General features: G+C 46.5%; 1 protein-coding gene across 7 annotated transcripts in view; it reads right to left on the minus strand.

The window, feature by feature from the left end:
• LOC142566599 (uncharacterized) overlaps positions 1-15758 on the minus strand; it is a 46032-nt gene that overhangs the window by 13589 nt on the left and 16685 nt on the right. For 4 of the 7 annotated variants that reach the window (XM_075677440.1, XM_075677443.1, XM_075677442.1 and 1 more), the window contains exons 8-12: positions 14725-14761; positions 7234-7311; positions 3770-3798; positions 2542-2600; positions 1627-1714 (exon numbers count right to left, since the gene is read on the minus strand). In XM_075677440.1, the coding sequence (XP_075533555.1) occupies positions 1627-1714; positions 2542-2600; positions 3770-3798; positions 7234-7311; positions 14725-14761 (291 nt within the window). Of the gene's footprint in view, positions 1-1622; positions 1715-2541; positions 2601-3769; positions 3799-7233; positions 7312-14724; positions 14762-15758 lie in introns of all 7 variants that reach the window. The other 3 variants (XM_075677441.1, XM_075677444.1, XM_075677446.1) reach the window with 1 other exon arrangement.

Consider the following 15758-nt stretch of genomic DNA (forward strand, 5'->3'; position numbering starts at 1 on the left):
ACCGAGGTAAAAAATCACAGGGTCCCTTAAGATCTCTCTGAAGAGCTGAACAGTGAAAGCCTGCTCTTCCTCCTCTTTGCCTCTTCTTTCTTTTCTTCCTTTTAGTCATTACTGCTCACTATTAAGCATGTTTAGTCATTTGTAATCAATTGTGGTCATTACAAGCCGTCGTAAGAAATGTTGGCAATATCACAGTCATTAGTAGTCAATACAAGTCATTTCAGTCATTATTAGTCATTACTGTTTATTACTAAGCATTTTTAGTCATTTCTAATCAATTGTAGTGGCTACAAGTTGTTGTTAGGCACACTGGTCATTTTGTAGTCATTACAAGTCATTAGTAGTTATTTTAGTCATTACTACTCATTACTCGACATTTCTAGTCATTTCTAATCAATTGTGGTCATTACAAACTTGCTAGACATATGGCCATTTTGGAGTCATTAGTAGTCACTACAAGTCATTCTTAACCTCTACCGATATCTATTATAACATTATCAGTCACTAACTGTCACTATCAATCATTTCTCATTCTTTAATCGGTCTTCATATGGCGTGATGACGCTTTGGGGCGCGATCGGAGATATTTTGTTCGATACGCGTTCTGTTCAGTTGCTGCAACGTCACAGAGTTGCAGTATGCAAAATTTGTGACAGCGGGGCGGAGAGAGCAGCCAATCAGGAAGCGGTGACCTCCCCGGAAGTTTACTTGCGTCGTTTGTCGTCTGCTTGCAAACAGTGTACTACAATACCAAATGTTTCTCGTCTTCCAAGTGAATTAAATCTTTATCTAAAGAAATGTATTTTTTTCTTCTCAAGCCCAAACACGTTTTCAAATAGTAGTACGTGTGACTACTGCAATTTATAATTATTAGGTTCTTCGCGTCGTCCCTAGGTGGTGTTGCGCACAGCGAGAAGGAAAAAGAAAAAAAAAACGACGGGAAGAGTGGCGCACTTTTCAAGAGGCAGCGACAACATCCCAGTGGCTCGCTGGCACCGATGATCTTGTCGATTTCTCTGTACAACCAACGAATTATTTGTTTCGAGAAACAAAAACGACGCCGGAATTCACTTTCTGCCATCTCTTCAAACGCGTTTCGCACCGCCACCCGCTCTCCTCCTTCCTCTAGAAAAGCCAGCTCAACAGCCTAAGTTTCCAACGGAAGCGCCATTTTCTAGAATTAAACTATGAATTGGATTCAAACCTGCCATTCCGCAGCCGAAAAGGCCGCCTGTTGGATCCAATCCAATCCACCAGACGCGCCATGCGAAGCCGTATGATCGCTCCAAACTTCCCAACTCCCGTCGCGTTCGGACGAAATGCTCGGTGGGCGGATGATTGACAGGAGCGTGTCGTCATTTTGACGTCACCAAAAACGGGGCGGCGCCCCGCGGCTGGCGACGTCGGCGCGGAGTAGGCCAATCGCGCGCGCCGGTAACCGAACGAACGCGCCGAACAACCATCTCCGATCGCACCCTTGGTGGGCACTCCGACGGTCAGGTATGCTGACACAAACTATACAATGAGCCTAGAAAGGCTTTCGCCTTGAAAAAATGTTGAGTAGAAATGTTAAGGTGAGATGTGAGGACAGATGTGAGCCTCACTTAGAGAAAAACAATAACTTGCCTCTGCACTTGCAGTCGTTCCACAGTCTTTTTCATGGCATCCAGATGCATGTTTGCCATTGCTATACTGAGGTGCTGTTCTTCGCAGTCTTCATGTAGAAAGAACATAGCTTACTTCACAAATTCAATACTTGACAGCGTGTAAACGAAAATGATACCAAAAATAGGCAACATAGACAAGTGCAAGTTCTGATTCTCAAGATTTTCTTTCTTTTTTTTTTTTTTTTGCTATCACATGCAGGTATCCAACGATATGGCAACATAGCAAGGATTGTGGACAGGATGACATGGCTGGTGGCACTGCAAACTTAAAATCCCAAAGAAAGTGATGCTTAGGAGGGGTCATGGCTGTATTGGAAAAAGTCTGGCGGAAGTCAAGTTTCTTTTTTTTTTTTTCTGGAGTACCTCTGGAAACAATGGTCAAAGCAGCCTGTCCACAATCATTTTTATGTTGTCCTAGCAACCATGCATCATGTGGCAACATTGTGGTGCCATTGATACGTCTGCAGTTGTGCAGCACACAAAGTCAACAGAGTGTCAGATCTACATGTAATGGTGGGAATGCGCAGCACACGTTCACTTTGATGCCACATGCCTTGTGATGCTGGCAAGTCGGAAGCACCAATTAGGTTTAAATTCTTTAAAAAAGAAAAGAAAAAAACTGATGTTTTGACTGTTCCCACAGAACATCTGTCACGGAATGTGTCGCCACAAAGTAGATCATACTGTCTGCTTTTTTACATATTTCTTTAAAGCAGAAGTCACAGTTACTTCTTTGACTATGAAATGTTTGTGAGAGAATGACGCTGGGCACATGCAGAACACATGCTGTTACTTGCGTGCATGCCACTAGTGCGTCACTTCCCCAATAGCTGGGTTCTCTGAAGAGAAAATTTGAAGTGTAAGACAGTCTTACCTTTACTGTTGAATCCTTCAAGAAACTGTCTGCTGATTGTGTTGCACTTTTCAAGTCCTCTACGAAAAAAGAAGGATGCGATTACAACTCAACCATTACGCAGTGATGACATGTCCAATAGATGCTACTGCAATACAGTGCAATGCAGTTTATTTATTGGCTTCAATGCCTTCGTATCCACCAACATAGCAAAACCTGTAGCATGGTGCTCAATACATTTGTTAAGATGCAAGTGTGAGGCAGCGAATGCGAAATGCACAAAGATGCAAAAGTATATGCTGAAGAACAACAGATTGCCGATTGTGGCAACAACTTGAGAGCAAGAGGCACGGAAAGGTGGATCAGCATTATAATGATTACAACATGGATTGCAAGACATTAGTGAAATTACCAGTTATGTGGAGAGAGAGAGACAAAATTATAAATGAAAGGCAGGGAGGTTAACCAAAACTAAGCCCAGTTGGCTACTCTATACTAGGGGAAAGGCAAAGGGAAGGAAAAATTAAGAGAATAAGAGAAAGTCCACTGTGGATATTACCGACGTGGTAACAGTTGTGTGGGAATCTACATGGTCTGGAGTAATATTCCTAAAAGGAAAAATTCTGGTTGCAAAAGGGGCAAAAAATAATAAATACATAAAGAATAAGAGAAAAAAAAAAGCTCTTAGAGGTCACCCAGAAAGAACGATTTACAGCATGCTGAAGATAAATTTCTGATCTGAGGACTGAAGCTGGTGTACAGCCTTTCTAGGAAGGTTACACCAGCTGAGCTAGCCAGGAAGCAAGCAAAATGGCACGGCAAGGTTGCATTGAAAAACAATCCTAGCGCTGGAATTCGCTTTTCCTGAATTATCCAATGCCTTGCGAATTTTTTGCAAAACTCATTTGGTTAATAAACGATCCAGCCCTACAAGTTGTTACCACTAGCCTCCCGCCTTGTTAGTTCAGTTTGGTAGAGCAACTGCTGTGAAATAACACCAGCACACGGTTTGATTCCTAGATCAGAATATTCACATATGTGAAGCTTGCATTACTAAGGAATGTGCATGGTTTCATTCACAACTTTATGCCTTCATACTGCTTTCACATGGATGCCAACTTTCCCATCCATGTTAGTGAAGTTTTCCAAAGATGCAAAAATAACTACAGCAGGAGAGGCCAGGGGAAATGTCCAACAGAGCAGGAGACATTTAAAAACACTTGGAAAGCAAAATATGAAATTCACTCACCCAACCAGATCAATTGTAATGAGCCCATTCTGTAAAAGTGATTTCGTGCACTTGATTGAAACTGCAACACCACTACAACCTACACTGGCACACGAGCTAAAGGCACATTCCTGTTTCATCATCCAAACATGGGATTCCATTTCTAGCAACTTACTACGCTAGCTGGCTTGCTCGATCCTAGCACCACCAAAGGCTTTACGGCTATGAAACCCCAATTAGCTTACAGCCATAGAAATCATAACCTTAAAAGGCATTCATATAATAAACTTCATATAATAAAATTCATATAATGTAATTTGTCTGTGTACGACATTAATATGTTAGGCTGTTACTAGGCCATGAAAAGTGATGCTTCCTATCCATTGCCTCCATTGCAGGCATGCAACATGCAACAATATCGTAGCATAAGAATGGTTTGCAATAGTGGTGTTTCAGGCTGTTAATTGCAATGATCTTTTTTTTTTTCTTCTGCCAGCACAAGAACCAAATCAGCTGGAATGTATTACCATAGTTCTTTCATACAGTATTACAATGGTATTACAATGATGTTGCAGTTGCCTGAAAGCAATGACATTCAATTCAATGACTACCAGCAATGTTAGTCATTAATTACAACTGCTGTCAAATTTCTGCTTTGTACATCCCACAAGGATGTGTACCTAATGAGCTTTGCTCTGATATGTAGGTGCACATCACCTCATTACTTGCATGACCTAACTAGCTTGATACATTAAGAGCCTTTGGGTATTATATTCATCGCTCCTAAATTTGGCCAGTCATAATCAAAAGCTGCTTTATTAGTTTTCAGTGTCACAAACAAACTATAACAGGCTTTTCCATGTTTTTTCATCAATCAATCAATCAATCAATCAATCAATCAATCAATCAATCAATAATGTATTTATTTATTATTTTTTTCATGAAACAAAAAGGTTCGCCAGTTTACTTTTTCGTCGATTTCTGACTTCATTTTTTCTGGAAATTGTTCTGCTTTGCACTTAAAGCATTTTGCTGTGTCCCAGCCAAACATTAAATATGAGCATACATTGTCAAAGTAACCTAAGTACAGAGCCACAGCAACCTTTATCAGTGGTGAGTGTACAGAATAGTTTGTTTTGCATGTATAGTCGAGTGCAAAAGTCTAGAGACCGCAGAATCAGCAAAAAAAATTAAATTTCTTCTAGCACAGCTGTGCAAAGTGAAATTGTATTAATGCATTATGCTGGTCAAACATGCACACATAGGCAGTGCCACTCGATTTCAGCCTTTATGATTAGGCTGCGAAGAAAAAAATTTTTTTACCGGCACCTCTCGTCTTTAAACTTTTGCACTCGACTATGCAAATCTCTATACGTTCCAGCACAGTCATTCAGAAGAAGGTGTTGTAAATGGCACCTTACAATAACTGATAACAACCACCATAAGTAACTACTTATAATACTTCTGTGCTCCAAGAAAGTTGCACAAAATATGGAATAAACAAGGACATGAATACACACAGGAACTCTTTTATGAAACACGTTGCAGTGCAAAAGTGCACTAGTTGTGCAACATGTTTGGCTGGCCCTGAGCATGCTTTTCAGCCTGAAGAGAGTGAAACTGTCATCATGGCCAGGAGCGATGTTCCAGTGAACAATGCGTCCAGTTCATTATTCTGCTTGCACCCTCACAAAATTAGGAATGGGGAGGGGGGGAAGAAAGGAAGAGTGACCAGATTTGCACTTTGAAATGAAGATTCAGTACGATGCACGGACACAACATTAAGACAGAAACCAAGAGCACCTACAGCACTGATGATTGGTGCAGAGAGATCAGCAACCAGCAGTGCTGCTACTGTTGCTGCTGCACTATGCCAAGCCTGATTATGCACGATGTGCCTGATGGGGTCTAACATGACATGCCTTACTCATCCTCAGTCTACACTCAAGAGCAACACTTAAAATGTGATCTTCCCTAGCTTCTTTACTGAAAATAAAGAGCAAGCGCAGTACAACCTCCAGCACGCCACACCATATTGTACGAGACAGTCATAAAAAAAAAGGCAATGAGGTAAAAGAATGTAAGTAATACGGACAACTGTCTGCTACACTTGTCAAGTAAAAATTTCAGTTATCTGGCCACCAGGCGGCCCTGGTAACTTTGTTTCAGGCAAAGTCCCCAAGTTGCAGCCCAATACATTGTTTTTAGTGAAAAGACACCAAGTGATGACTGCAATAATGAGTTGCCGAGAATTTGTCTTTTTTATGCTTTAGCTATCCCTTTATGTCTGTCCAGATATATTTTAAACTATAGCTTTACAATACCTACTTCGGTGGCAAGTCAACAATTCGAATGTCGGAATGTGAAAAGAGAAAACAACCCCCAATTTTCTAAAACAGTGTCAGATCTTAAGACTGTGCTTCGCCTAGAAAAGCAGCTTTGATGCAACCAAATGTTTTAATAATGAGTTCTCTGGTTTAGAAGTAGTGACTAAATGGAGGTGCATGCACCCCCTTTGGAATAAACAGGAAGTTGGGCACTGAACTTAGCTGAAGCCCGTTGAGAAATTTTACCAGGGCAATTTACTAGCTAGTATTTACATCACTAAATATAAAAGTTGCTAGGACTCCAAAAAGGCAAGGTTGTTATTAAGGTGGCTAAAAACTTGCTAAATTTATCGACTTTCTCACTAAGTTTCCAGCACTGCCACCAAGCACTTAACAAGTGCATAAAGCAAGCATCCGTACTTATTCAATGACCATTCCAGTAGTACTATTGAATAAGCCATTCTGGACAGTATACAATAGTTCTGAGCAGTGCTACTTCGCAGCTGTGAAAACTTTGCAACCATTCCTGCTCACAAGACCTGTGGAGGATGCAAGGAACTGACCCACAGTTTGGTGATGAATTAAGTAGGTGGCCATAAAGTTTTTATCACATAATGCCCTTAATCACCAGGCATTCTGCATTAGCACTCAGATACTGCTGCTGTAAGAACCAACTTACAACGTCAAGTTGAACTTCTAGGAATGTGGAGCATCACCATAACACTCCAATAACACTTCCACGTGACATCCCACTTTGTGAACACAATGCAATAAAGCAGAAACATAATACAGAACACTGAACGAGCGAAAGAGTGGAGGAGAGGTGAAACTGCTGCCCGTGCAGCATGCAGATGATTACCTCTGGCAATGGCTGCGCACAGCTACTGCACTTTAGCTTGATGGATCTTCAAGGAAAACTTCCATCAGCTTTACTGGAGAGATGCCATCAAGCACTAGGAACCTATTTTTGTCTCTTTCCCCAGGCCCAGAGAAGCAGGCTTGAGAGGAGTTCCACAGACTGACCTCTCTGCCATTTCTCAACAAATTTGTTCTCTCTCATCTGCTTGAGCATCTGGTATGGCCAATTACCATGTAGGCCACCGGCTCTCTCCCTACAAAAACCTCAAAGCCAACAGCAATGTATGGTGCAACACTTACCAGGTGAGCACAGTAGTCTTCAATTTGCTCCACTCTTGTAGAAATAAGTCCGTTCTGATCACGTAGTTCCTTATGGATCTTGAAAGGCAGTAAAAGGAAAACATTACATGTGTCCATTAAAGAGCTTTAAAACAACACAGACACCATTTATTTATCTACCGCTCCACAGGTACGTAGCAATATTTTTGCCAAGTACTCCCGTCAATTACTTCATGTTACGAAATCAACAGCCAAAAACTCGCGAGAAATTTTTAAACAATAATGACCATTCCGCTGGCAAATGTGCGATACTTTACAAAAACAGAAAGATGTGAAATATTGTCACGTGGTCGTGACGTCAAAGAACACAGTAGCAATACTGTGAAACACAAAACTAACTTTTATTGGGCGAACCTGTGCCCACAAAAGAGGCTACACTTATAGCACAACGATAGCGGCGAACACGGTCGGCGATCGTCGAAAATCTGATCAGCGGGTAAAGCGCGTCGGCTTTTATAGATCAGCCGTCGAATGTTCCAGATTAACCGATGAGACCCGCGTGTCTTCCACAAAGTTCTACACTATTCGCGTAACGCGATAAAATCAGATAACACAAAGTTCGGCGACAACAGACAGCGGATAGAAGCATCGAAAACTTTCCAGAAACTTCTTTTACATGCAGGCGCGTCCTGCGCTGCACGATAACATTTGTTAGGCGGCCAAACGTGGTCGCCCGATAAAGATAAGTACACGTGTCATTACCCCCCCCCCCCTTAAAAAGCATCGACCCGATGCTGCAAACAAACGAAAGTAATAAATAAGCACTCGTAGCAAAGAAAACAACAAAATAAGGGAAGTTCGTTAGCATCCGTAAAACGGTTTAAGACGCACCACGTGGACCACTTCAGGTCGTGCGCGGCGCCGCTGTGAATGCGAAATGCCGTCTGGCACGACCTCATAGTCCAATGCGCGAATACGTCGGATGACCTTGTAGGGTCCGAAATAGCGTCGCAGTAGTTTCTCACTCAGTCCTCGTTGGCGTATCGGGGTCCATACCCAAACACGGTCGCCGGGCTGGTACTCGACGAAGCGTCGTCGGAGGTTGTAGTGTCGGCTGTCGGTACGCTGCTGGTTTTTGATCCGTGGGCGGGCGAGTTGTCGGGCTTCTTCGGCGCGCTGGAGATAGGTAGCGACGTCAAGATTCTCTTCGTCAGTGACGTGCGGCAACATGGCGTCGAGCGTCGTCGTCGGGTTCCTGCCGTAAACCAACTTGAACGGCGTGATCTGTGTTGTTTCTTGCACCGCCGTGTTGTAAGCGAATGTTACGTACGGCAGGACGGCATCCCACGTCTTGTGTTCGACGTCGACGTACATCGCTAGCATGTCGGCGAGGGTCTTATTCAGCCGCTCCGTAAGACCATTCGTCTGCGGGTGGTAGGCCGTTGTCCTCCTGTGCCTTGTCTGACTGTAGTTCAGAATGGCTTGAGTGAGCTCCGCTGTAAAGGCCGTTCCTCTGTCGGTGATGAGGACTTCTGGGGCGCCATGTCGCAGCAGGATGTTTTCGACAAAGAATTTTGCGACTTCGGCTGCGCTACCTTTCGGCAATGCTTTAGTTTCAGCGAAGCGGGTGAGGTAGTCCGTCGCCACGACGATCCACTTATTTCCGGTTGTTGACGTCGGAAAGGGTCCCAGCAAGTCCATCCCGATCTGCTGGAATGGTCGGCAAGGAGGCTCAATTGGCTGTAGTAATCCGGCTGGCTTTGTCGGCGGTGTCTTGCGTCGCTGACAGTCTCGGCATGTTCTGACATAACGGGCGACGTCGGCGGTCAGGTGCGGCCAATAATACTTTTCTTGTATCCTCGATAGTGTCCGGGAAAATCCTAGGTGTCCAGAGGTCGGATCGTCATGTAGGGCGTGCAATACTTCTGGACGAAGTCCTGACGGGACAACAAGAAGGTAGTTGGCGCGGACTGGTGAAAAGTTCTTCTTCACGAGTAGATTGTTTTGAAGCGTGAAGGAAGATAATCCGCGCTTAAACGCCCTGGGGACAACGTCGGTGTGCCCTTCCAAATATTCGACGAGGCCTTTTAGCTCCGCGTCTGCCCGTTGCTGTGCAGCGAAGTCTTCCGCGCTTATCATTCCAAGGAATGCGTCGTCATTCTCGTCGTCTTGCGGCGGCGGGTCAATGGGGGCGCGTGATAGGCAGTCGGCATCGGAGTGTTTTCGTCCGGACTTGTAGGTTACAGTGATGTCGTATTCTTGTAGTCTGAGGCTCCACCGCGCCAGTCGTCCTGAAGGATCCTTTATATTCGCTAGCCAACATAACGCGTGATGGTCACTGACAACTTTGAATGGCCTGCCATAAAGATAAGGGCGAAATTTAGCTGTAGCCCAAATGATGGCGAGGCATTCCTTTTCGGTCGTAGAATAGTTGCCTTCCGCTTTTGACAGCGACCGGCTAGCGTAAGCTATCACCTGTTCGACTCCGTTTCTCCTCTGGACTAGAACGGCACCGAGGCCTAGGCTACTGGCGTCAGTATGGATTTCTGTATCGGCGTACTCGTCGAAGTGCGCAAGTACCGGCGGCGACTGCATGCGTTGTTTGAGTTCTTCAAATGCGTCGGCCTGCGGCGTTTCCCACTTGAACTCAACATCACATTTAGTTAGACGTGTCAACGGCTCGGCGATGCGTGAAAAGTCCTTGACAAAGCGCCTGTAGTAGGCACACATGCCAAGGAATCTACGCACTGCTTTCTTGTCGATGGGTTGCGGGAACTGTGCGATTGCAGCTGTCTTTTGCGGGTCTGGACGGACACCAGATTTGCTGATTACGTGGCCTAGGAACAGAAGCTCATCGTAAGCGAAGCGGCATTTTTCCGGCTTCAGAGTAAGCCCTGACGACTTGATGGCTTCTAGTACTGTCGCAAGCCGCTTGAGGTGGTCGTCGAAATTTCCGGCGAAGACGACGACGTCATCCAAGTAAACGAGACAGGTCTGCCACTTCAATCCTGCTAATACCGTGTCCATGACGCGCTGGAACGTTGCAGGCGCCGAGCACAGTCCGAATGGCATAACCTTGAACTCGTAGAGGCCGTCTGGCGTGATGAAGGCGGTCTTTTCGCGATCTCTTTCGTCGACTTCTATTTGCCAGTAGCCAGACTTGAGGTCCATCGATGAGAAGTATTTAGCATTGCAGAGCCAATCCAATGCGTCGTCTATCCGTGGGAGGGGGTATACGTCTTTCTTCGTGATTTTGTTCAATCGACGATAATCGACGCAGAAATGTAGGGTTCCGTCCTTTTTCTTAACTAAAACTACTGGAGAAGCCCACGGGCTTTTCGACGGCTGGATGATGTCGTCGCGCAGCATTTCGTCGACTTGGTGTCTTATAGCTTCGCGTTCTCGCGTCGAAACTCTGTAAGGGCTTTGGCGGAGTGGTCGAGCGCACTCTTCGGTTATTATGCGATGCTTTGCGACTGGGGTTTGTCGAATCCTCGATGACGTCGAAAAGCAGTCTTTGTATTGTCGAAGCAGACTTCTGAGCTGTTGCTTCTTAATCATGGGGAGACTTGGATTTATGTCGAAGTCTGGCTCGGGAACTACGGTCGTCGGGGTAGATGCGACAGAATCGGAGAGGACAAACGCATCGCTGGTTTTCTGGATTTCCTCGATGTATGCGATCGTCGTGCCCTTGTTGATGTGCTTGAACTCCTGGCTGAAGTTTGTCAGCAACACCTTCGTGTTTCCTCGGTGCAGTCGAGCGATCCCTCTTGCGACGCAAATTTCACGGTCGAGCAGTAGACGTTGGTCGCCTTCGATGACGCCTTCTACGTCAGCGGGTGTTTCGGTGCCGACCGAAATGACAATGCTGGAGCGAGGCGGGATGCTCACTTGATCTTCGAGCACCCTCAAGGCGTGGTGACTACGAGGGCTCTCCGGCGGTATCGCTTGATCTTCCGACAGCGTTATTGACTTCGACTTCAGGTCGATGATTGCGCCGTGTTGGTTCAGGAAGTCCATGCCGAGAATGACGTCTCGTGAACACTGTTGGAGGATAACGAAGGTGGCAGGGTAAGTCCGGTCATGAACGGTAATTCTTGCCGTGCAGACTCCAGTCGGCGTAATGAGGTGTCCTCCAGCGGTTCGAATTTGAGGGCCTTCCCATGCAGTTTTAACTTTCTTCAAATGGGCGGCGATGTGTCCACTCATTACGGAGTAATCGGCCCCTGTGTCCACTAAGGCGGTAACTGCGTGGCCGTCGAGAAGCACGTCGAGGTCGGTGGTTCTTTGTCTGGCGTTGCAGTTACGTCTTGGCGTCGGATCACGGCTGCGTCGTGTTGAACTAAAGCTGGAACGGTGCGTCGTCAAGTCGTCTTTCGTCGGTGTAGTCTTGGCTTCCCGACTTCGTCGGGACGGCGGCGTGTCGTTATTATGTCGTCGAGATGGTCTCTTCGTCGTCTTCGTCGGCGGCGGAGGATCTTCGTCAGTTCGACGAACAGCAACCGCACCTCCATCGGTTGCTGCTTTTAGTTTTCCGGGTATGGGCTCGCAGAGCGGCCCCGGGCTGGGCCAGTGTATGGTCGGCGCCGCGGCGACAGGTAGCGGCCTGGTGATGGCGAACGCGACGGTCGTCGAGAGCTCCACTGAGTAGCGCCGAGGTAATCGGCGATATCGCGGGGGCGTTCACCTTGCTGCGGGCGCGGAGCGTTCACGGCGAAACCTCGCAGTCCCATCTCCCGGTATGGACATCGTCGGTAGACGTGACCCGCTTCTCCGCAGTGGTAGCAGAGCGGGCGGTGGTCAGGAGTGCGCCAAATGTCCGTCTTCCTCGCGTAGGTGCTCTGGGCGACGGGTGGTCGTGCTGGCGGTGGCGGCGGCGCACGACGGAACTGCGGCGTGATAGGGCCCTGGCGCGGTCGCGGAGGGGGACCTTGACGGCATGCGACGGCGGCGTAGGTCATCGCTTGCGGCTCAGGCTGGGGTGATTCAGGGGCTACTCCAAGTTGTTGTTGGAGCTCCTCACGCACGGCGTTGGCAATCGAAGCCACTTGAGCCTGTGATGATGGGAACAGCTTTTGTAGCTCCTCCCGCACGACAGCGCGGATAGTCTCGCGTAGGTCGTCGGTGGCCAGTGACTGAACTCCGGCGTAGTTTGTAGAGTTCGTGTGGCGGTCGAATTGCCGATTTCGCATCTCGAGTGTCTTCTCGATGCTGGTGGCATCGCGAAGAAACTCCTCGACGGTCTTCGGTGGGTTTCGTACCATTCCGGCAAAAAGTTCCTCTTTCACACCACGCATCAGCAGGCGGACTTTCTTCTCCTCGGGCATTTCAGGGTCGGCGTGGCGGAAGAGACGGCTCATTTCTTCCGTGTAGATCGCGGTCGTCTCATTAGGTAGCTGCACCCGCGTTTCTAATAGCGCTTGCGCTCGTTCTCGGCGTACGACGCTTGCAAATGTCTGCAGGAAGCCGCTTCGGAAGAGTTCCCAGGTCGTTAAGGTGGCTTCTCGGTTCTCGAACCACGTCCTGGCCGCGTCTTCCAAAGCGAAGAAGACATATCGCAGTTTGTCGTCGCTGTTCCAGTTGTTAAACGTAGTGACTCTCTCGTACGTCTCAAGCAGCTTTCCGGGTCCTCGAAAGTTGAACCGCGGAACGTCGGGGGCTCCCTGGGCTGCTGCAGCACGACGGGCGACGCTGGGGATGCCATTGGGGTGGCCTTGGTGGCAATCTTCCTGCTCGTCTCAGGTAGAAGTCCGTGCTCTGGGGGCAGTCCTTGCAGTCGGCGGCTAGCACGCTGGTCTTGGGCGATATGGGTTTTATCCTCGGGCTTCGGGCTTGGGTCGCGGCTTTGCGGGGGCGTTCGGTACATGAACGCACAAGCACCTCCACCAGATGTCACGTGGTCGTGACGTCAAAGAACACAGTAGCAATACTGTGAAACACAAAACTAACTTTTATTGGGCGAACCTGTGCCCACAAAAGAGGCTACACTTATAGCACAACGATAGCGGCGAACACGGTCGGCGATCGTCGAAAATCTGATCAGCGGGTAAAGCGCGTCGGCTTTTATAGATCAGCCGTCGAATGTTCCAGATTAACCGATGAGACCCGCGTGTCTTCCACAAAGTTCTACACTATTCGCGTAACGCGATAAAATCAGATAACACAAAGTTCGACGACAACAGACAGCGGATAGAAGCATCGAAAACTTTCCAGAAACTTCTTTTACATGCAGGCGCGTCCTGCGCTGCACGATAACATTTGTTAGGCGGCCAAACGTGGTCGCCCGATAAAGATAAGTACACGTGTCAATATTCAGCGTGTTTAGCAGAGCAGCCAGACAGATGCCAAGTATGAAGGAATCTTTGCACACCTTGACTAAGCATCTGTCAAACAGACAGCTCTGCTAAAAATTGCTATCAAAGCACCTGCTCCCTTCTCGGAAGAAAAAAAAAAAAAAGTCAGTAGCACACTTTAGACATTCCTCTGGCTCTGAACTACTTTACTAAGACAGCAAAAGGCTCTCACAGCAAACACCGCCATCTTCTGATTAATTTTGCAATGTGCACAACTTCGCACTTGTCGGTTACAGCACTACTGCCGTCTGTAGCCTCTAAAATATGACATGCGCACATGCCACCCTCCTCAGAGTCTGTGTAATGCATAATATCCGACACAACTAGCCAAGCTCGAATTTTTATTGTAGCCAAGTGGTCAGTGCATATAGCTCCCAATTGCAAGTTGCTCCAGCAGCATATACTCTTTCTTTTTCCAGCAATGACACTGCATAAATGAAGGCATGGCATTTCTGGTTTCTTCCCTTTCTATGCAGTGAATAGCTGTATTGTCTTCTATGTGAGATTTCCTCCCTTAGCGCTTTTTTTTAAAGTTATTATACTAGATTAGCTGCCTTACTAGATAGTGCTGATTTTAGTTATGAGCTTCTGTGATTCGTATTTCTCTAATGATTTTGCATTACATATTTGTTGTTCTTTGCTATCAGCCTTCTTTTGTTACTTTTTTTTGGTGTGATATATAGCCATGTGGATATTTTTCCCACATGTTCCTTCTTGCCAAGTAGTATTTAGAAATAGACTAATTTGTTGTTAGCCCACTCCCCTCTGCAATGCTTAGGTGATTGAATACAAACAAACACAGTGTGCGTGTGCGCACGCATGCATGCGTGCGTGTGTGTGTGAACGAGAAAAAGGGGAAATGAGGGGCCCAATTTCTCTTAGTCACTGTCACATGAAGTGAACAGATAAAGGAGGTTTGTAAGCGAAGATTTGCTTTGCTTCTTCATATGGTGAAGGCGGAGATAAAGAAGTAGAGATGGCTTGAAGATAATGACAACAGTAATATGAAGACGGTATAAAAAAGGAGTGATGGTCACAGCAAACCCAGTTTCAAGCTTCTAACCACTGTTGTAGTAAAGACAAGATCTCAGAAAATCGTTTGTTAGCTATGGATTGCAGTGGTCTGCTGCTGTGCTTGTAAACACTGAAGGCAACGCACCATAGTCAGCCTTTCAAAGGACTCATCAGGCACGTACCTGGAAGAAAGAAAAGGAAAACAATAATGCTCCCAGCAGCTCACTTGCAGGCATTCACAACTCATGTGCCATCTCATATTGTTTATAGAGGATATATACTATAAAGATATTGTGCAAAGTTTAAGAAACGTCAAGAAAGAAAGAAAATGTGAAGGACAACGCAAAGGCTGAGAACAAGCAATAGTACATTCTTTGTCGCTTGATGCTAAGTGGAACATATAGCCAAATGCCTTTACAAAGAACGACTCTACAACACATGGATAGTATAACAAAGGATCCCGTAAGTCCCGGCGGAAAAATTTCCTGCCAGCTTTTTCTTTTTTCTTTTGATGCATGTATGTGTATTATATATGTGCTGCAAGGACCATGTTATGTATGAATATAAGCAGTGTTTTGTGAAATCTGTTATCACATAGCGATTATAGGTGGTTGTGACACTGTAGCGGAGGCCGGTTTGCAGCAGGAAACGCCAGCGTACCGACTGTAAGCCTGAACACGTCTACATTAGGTGGTACACATGTTCCTCCATCACTGGGGCCGAGCTGTATGGACATGTAGCACACAGTGCTAAATGCAACCAGTTCCACACGGAGATTATAGCCGCTGTAATGGCCACCCCGGTCCGAAGCCTCCTAAACACAACTTCCTCCACCCTAGTAAGGTGAAGGGCGAGGGAGCAGACATAAGCGGTGGCATAAGAGCACGTGTTCTGCCTGAGAAAATTTTTACGGGCTCGGAGTGAGTTAAGGGTTCAGGTGGGAGGGGAATAGAGAGACGACCTGCATTAGGAAGGCAGTGTGCCTGCTGGTCAGCCACAATGCTGTGAGGGTTCACAGAACGGCCTTGAATGCAGTGTACCCTGACACAAGTAGTTGTTTTACTGTTCATAGTGTGTATCATCTCGCAGATTTCCATCGCCTTGTAAGCCTTGTCGAGTTCTTGAATAGCTTCTAAAGAATCAGTAAAGATATCTAGTTGTCTGATTGTAGGCAGCTTA

This window comes from Dermacentor variabilis, unplaced genomic scaffold (genome assembly GCF_050947875.1).
Source record: "Dermacentor variabilis isolate Ectoservices unplaced genomic scaffold, ASM5094787v1 scaffold_13, whole genome shotgun sequence".
Taxonomy (NCBI): Eukaryota; Metazoa; Arthropoda; class Arachnida; order Ixodida; family Ixodidae; genus Dermacentor; species Dermacentor variabilis.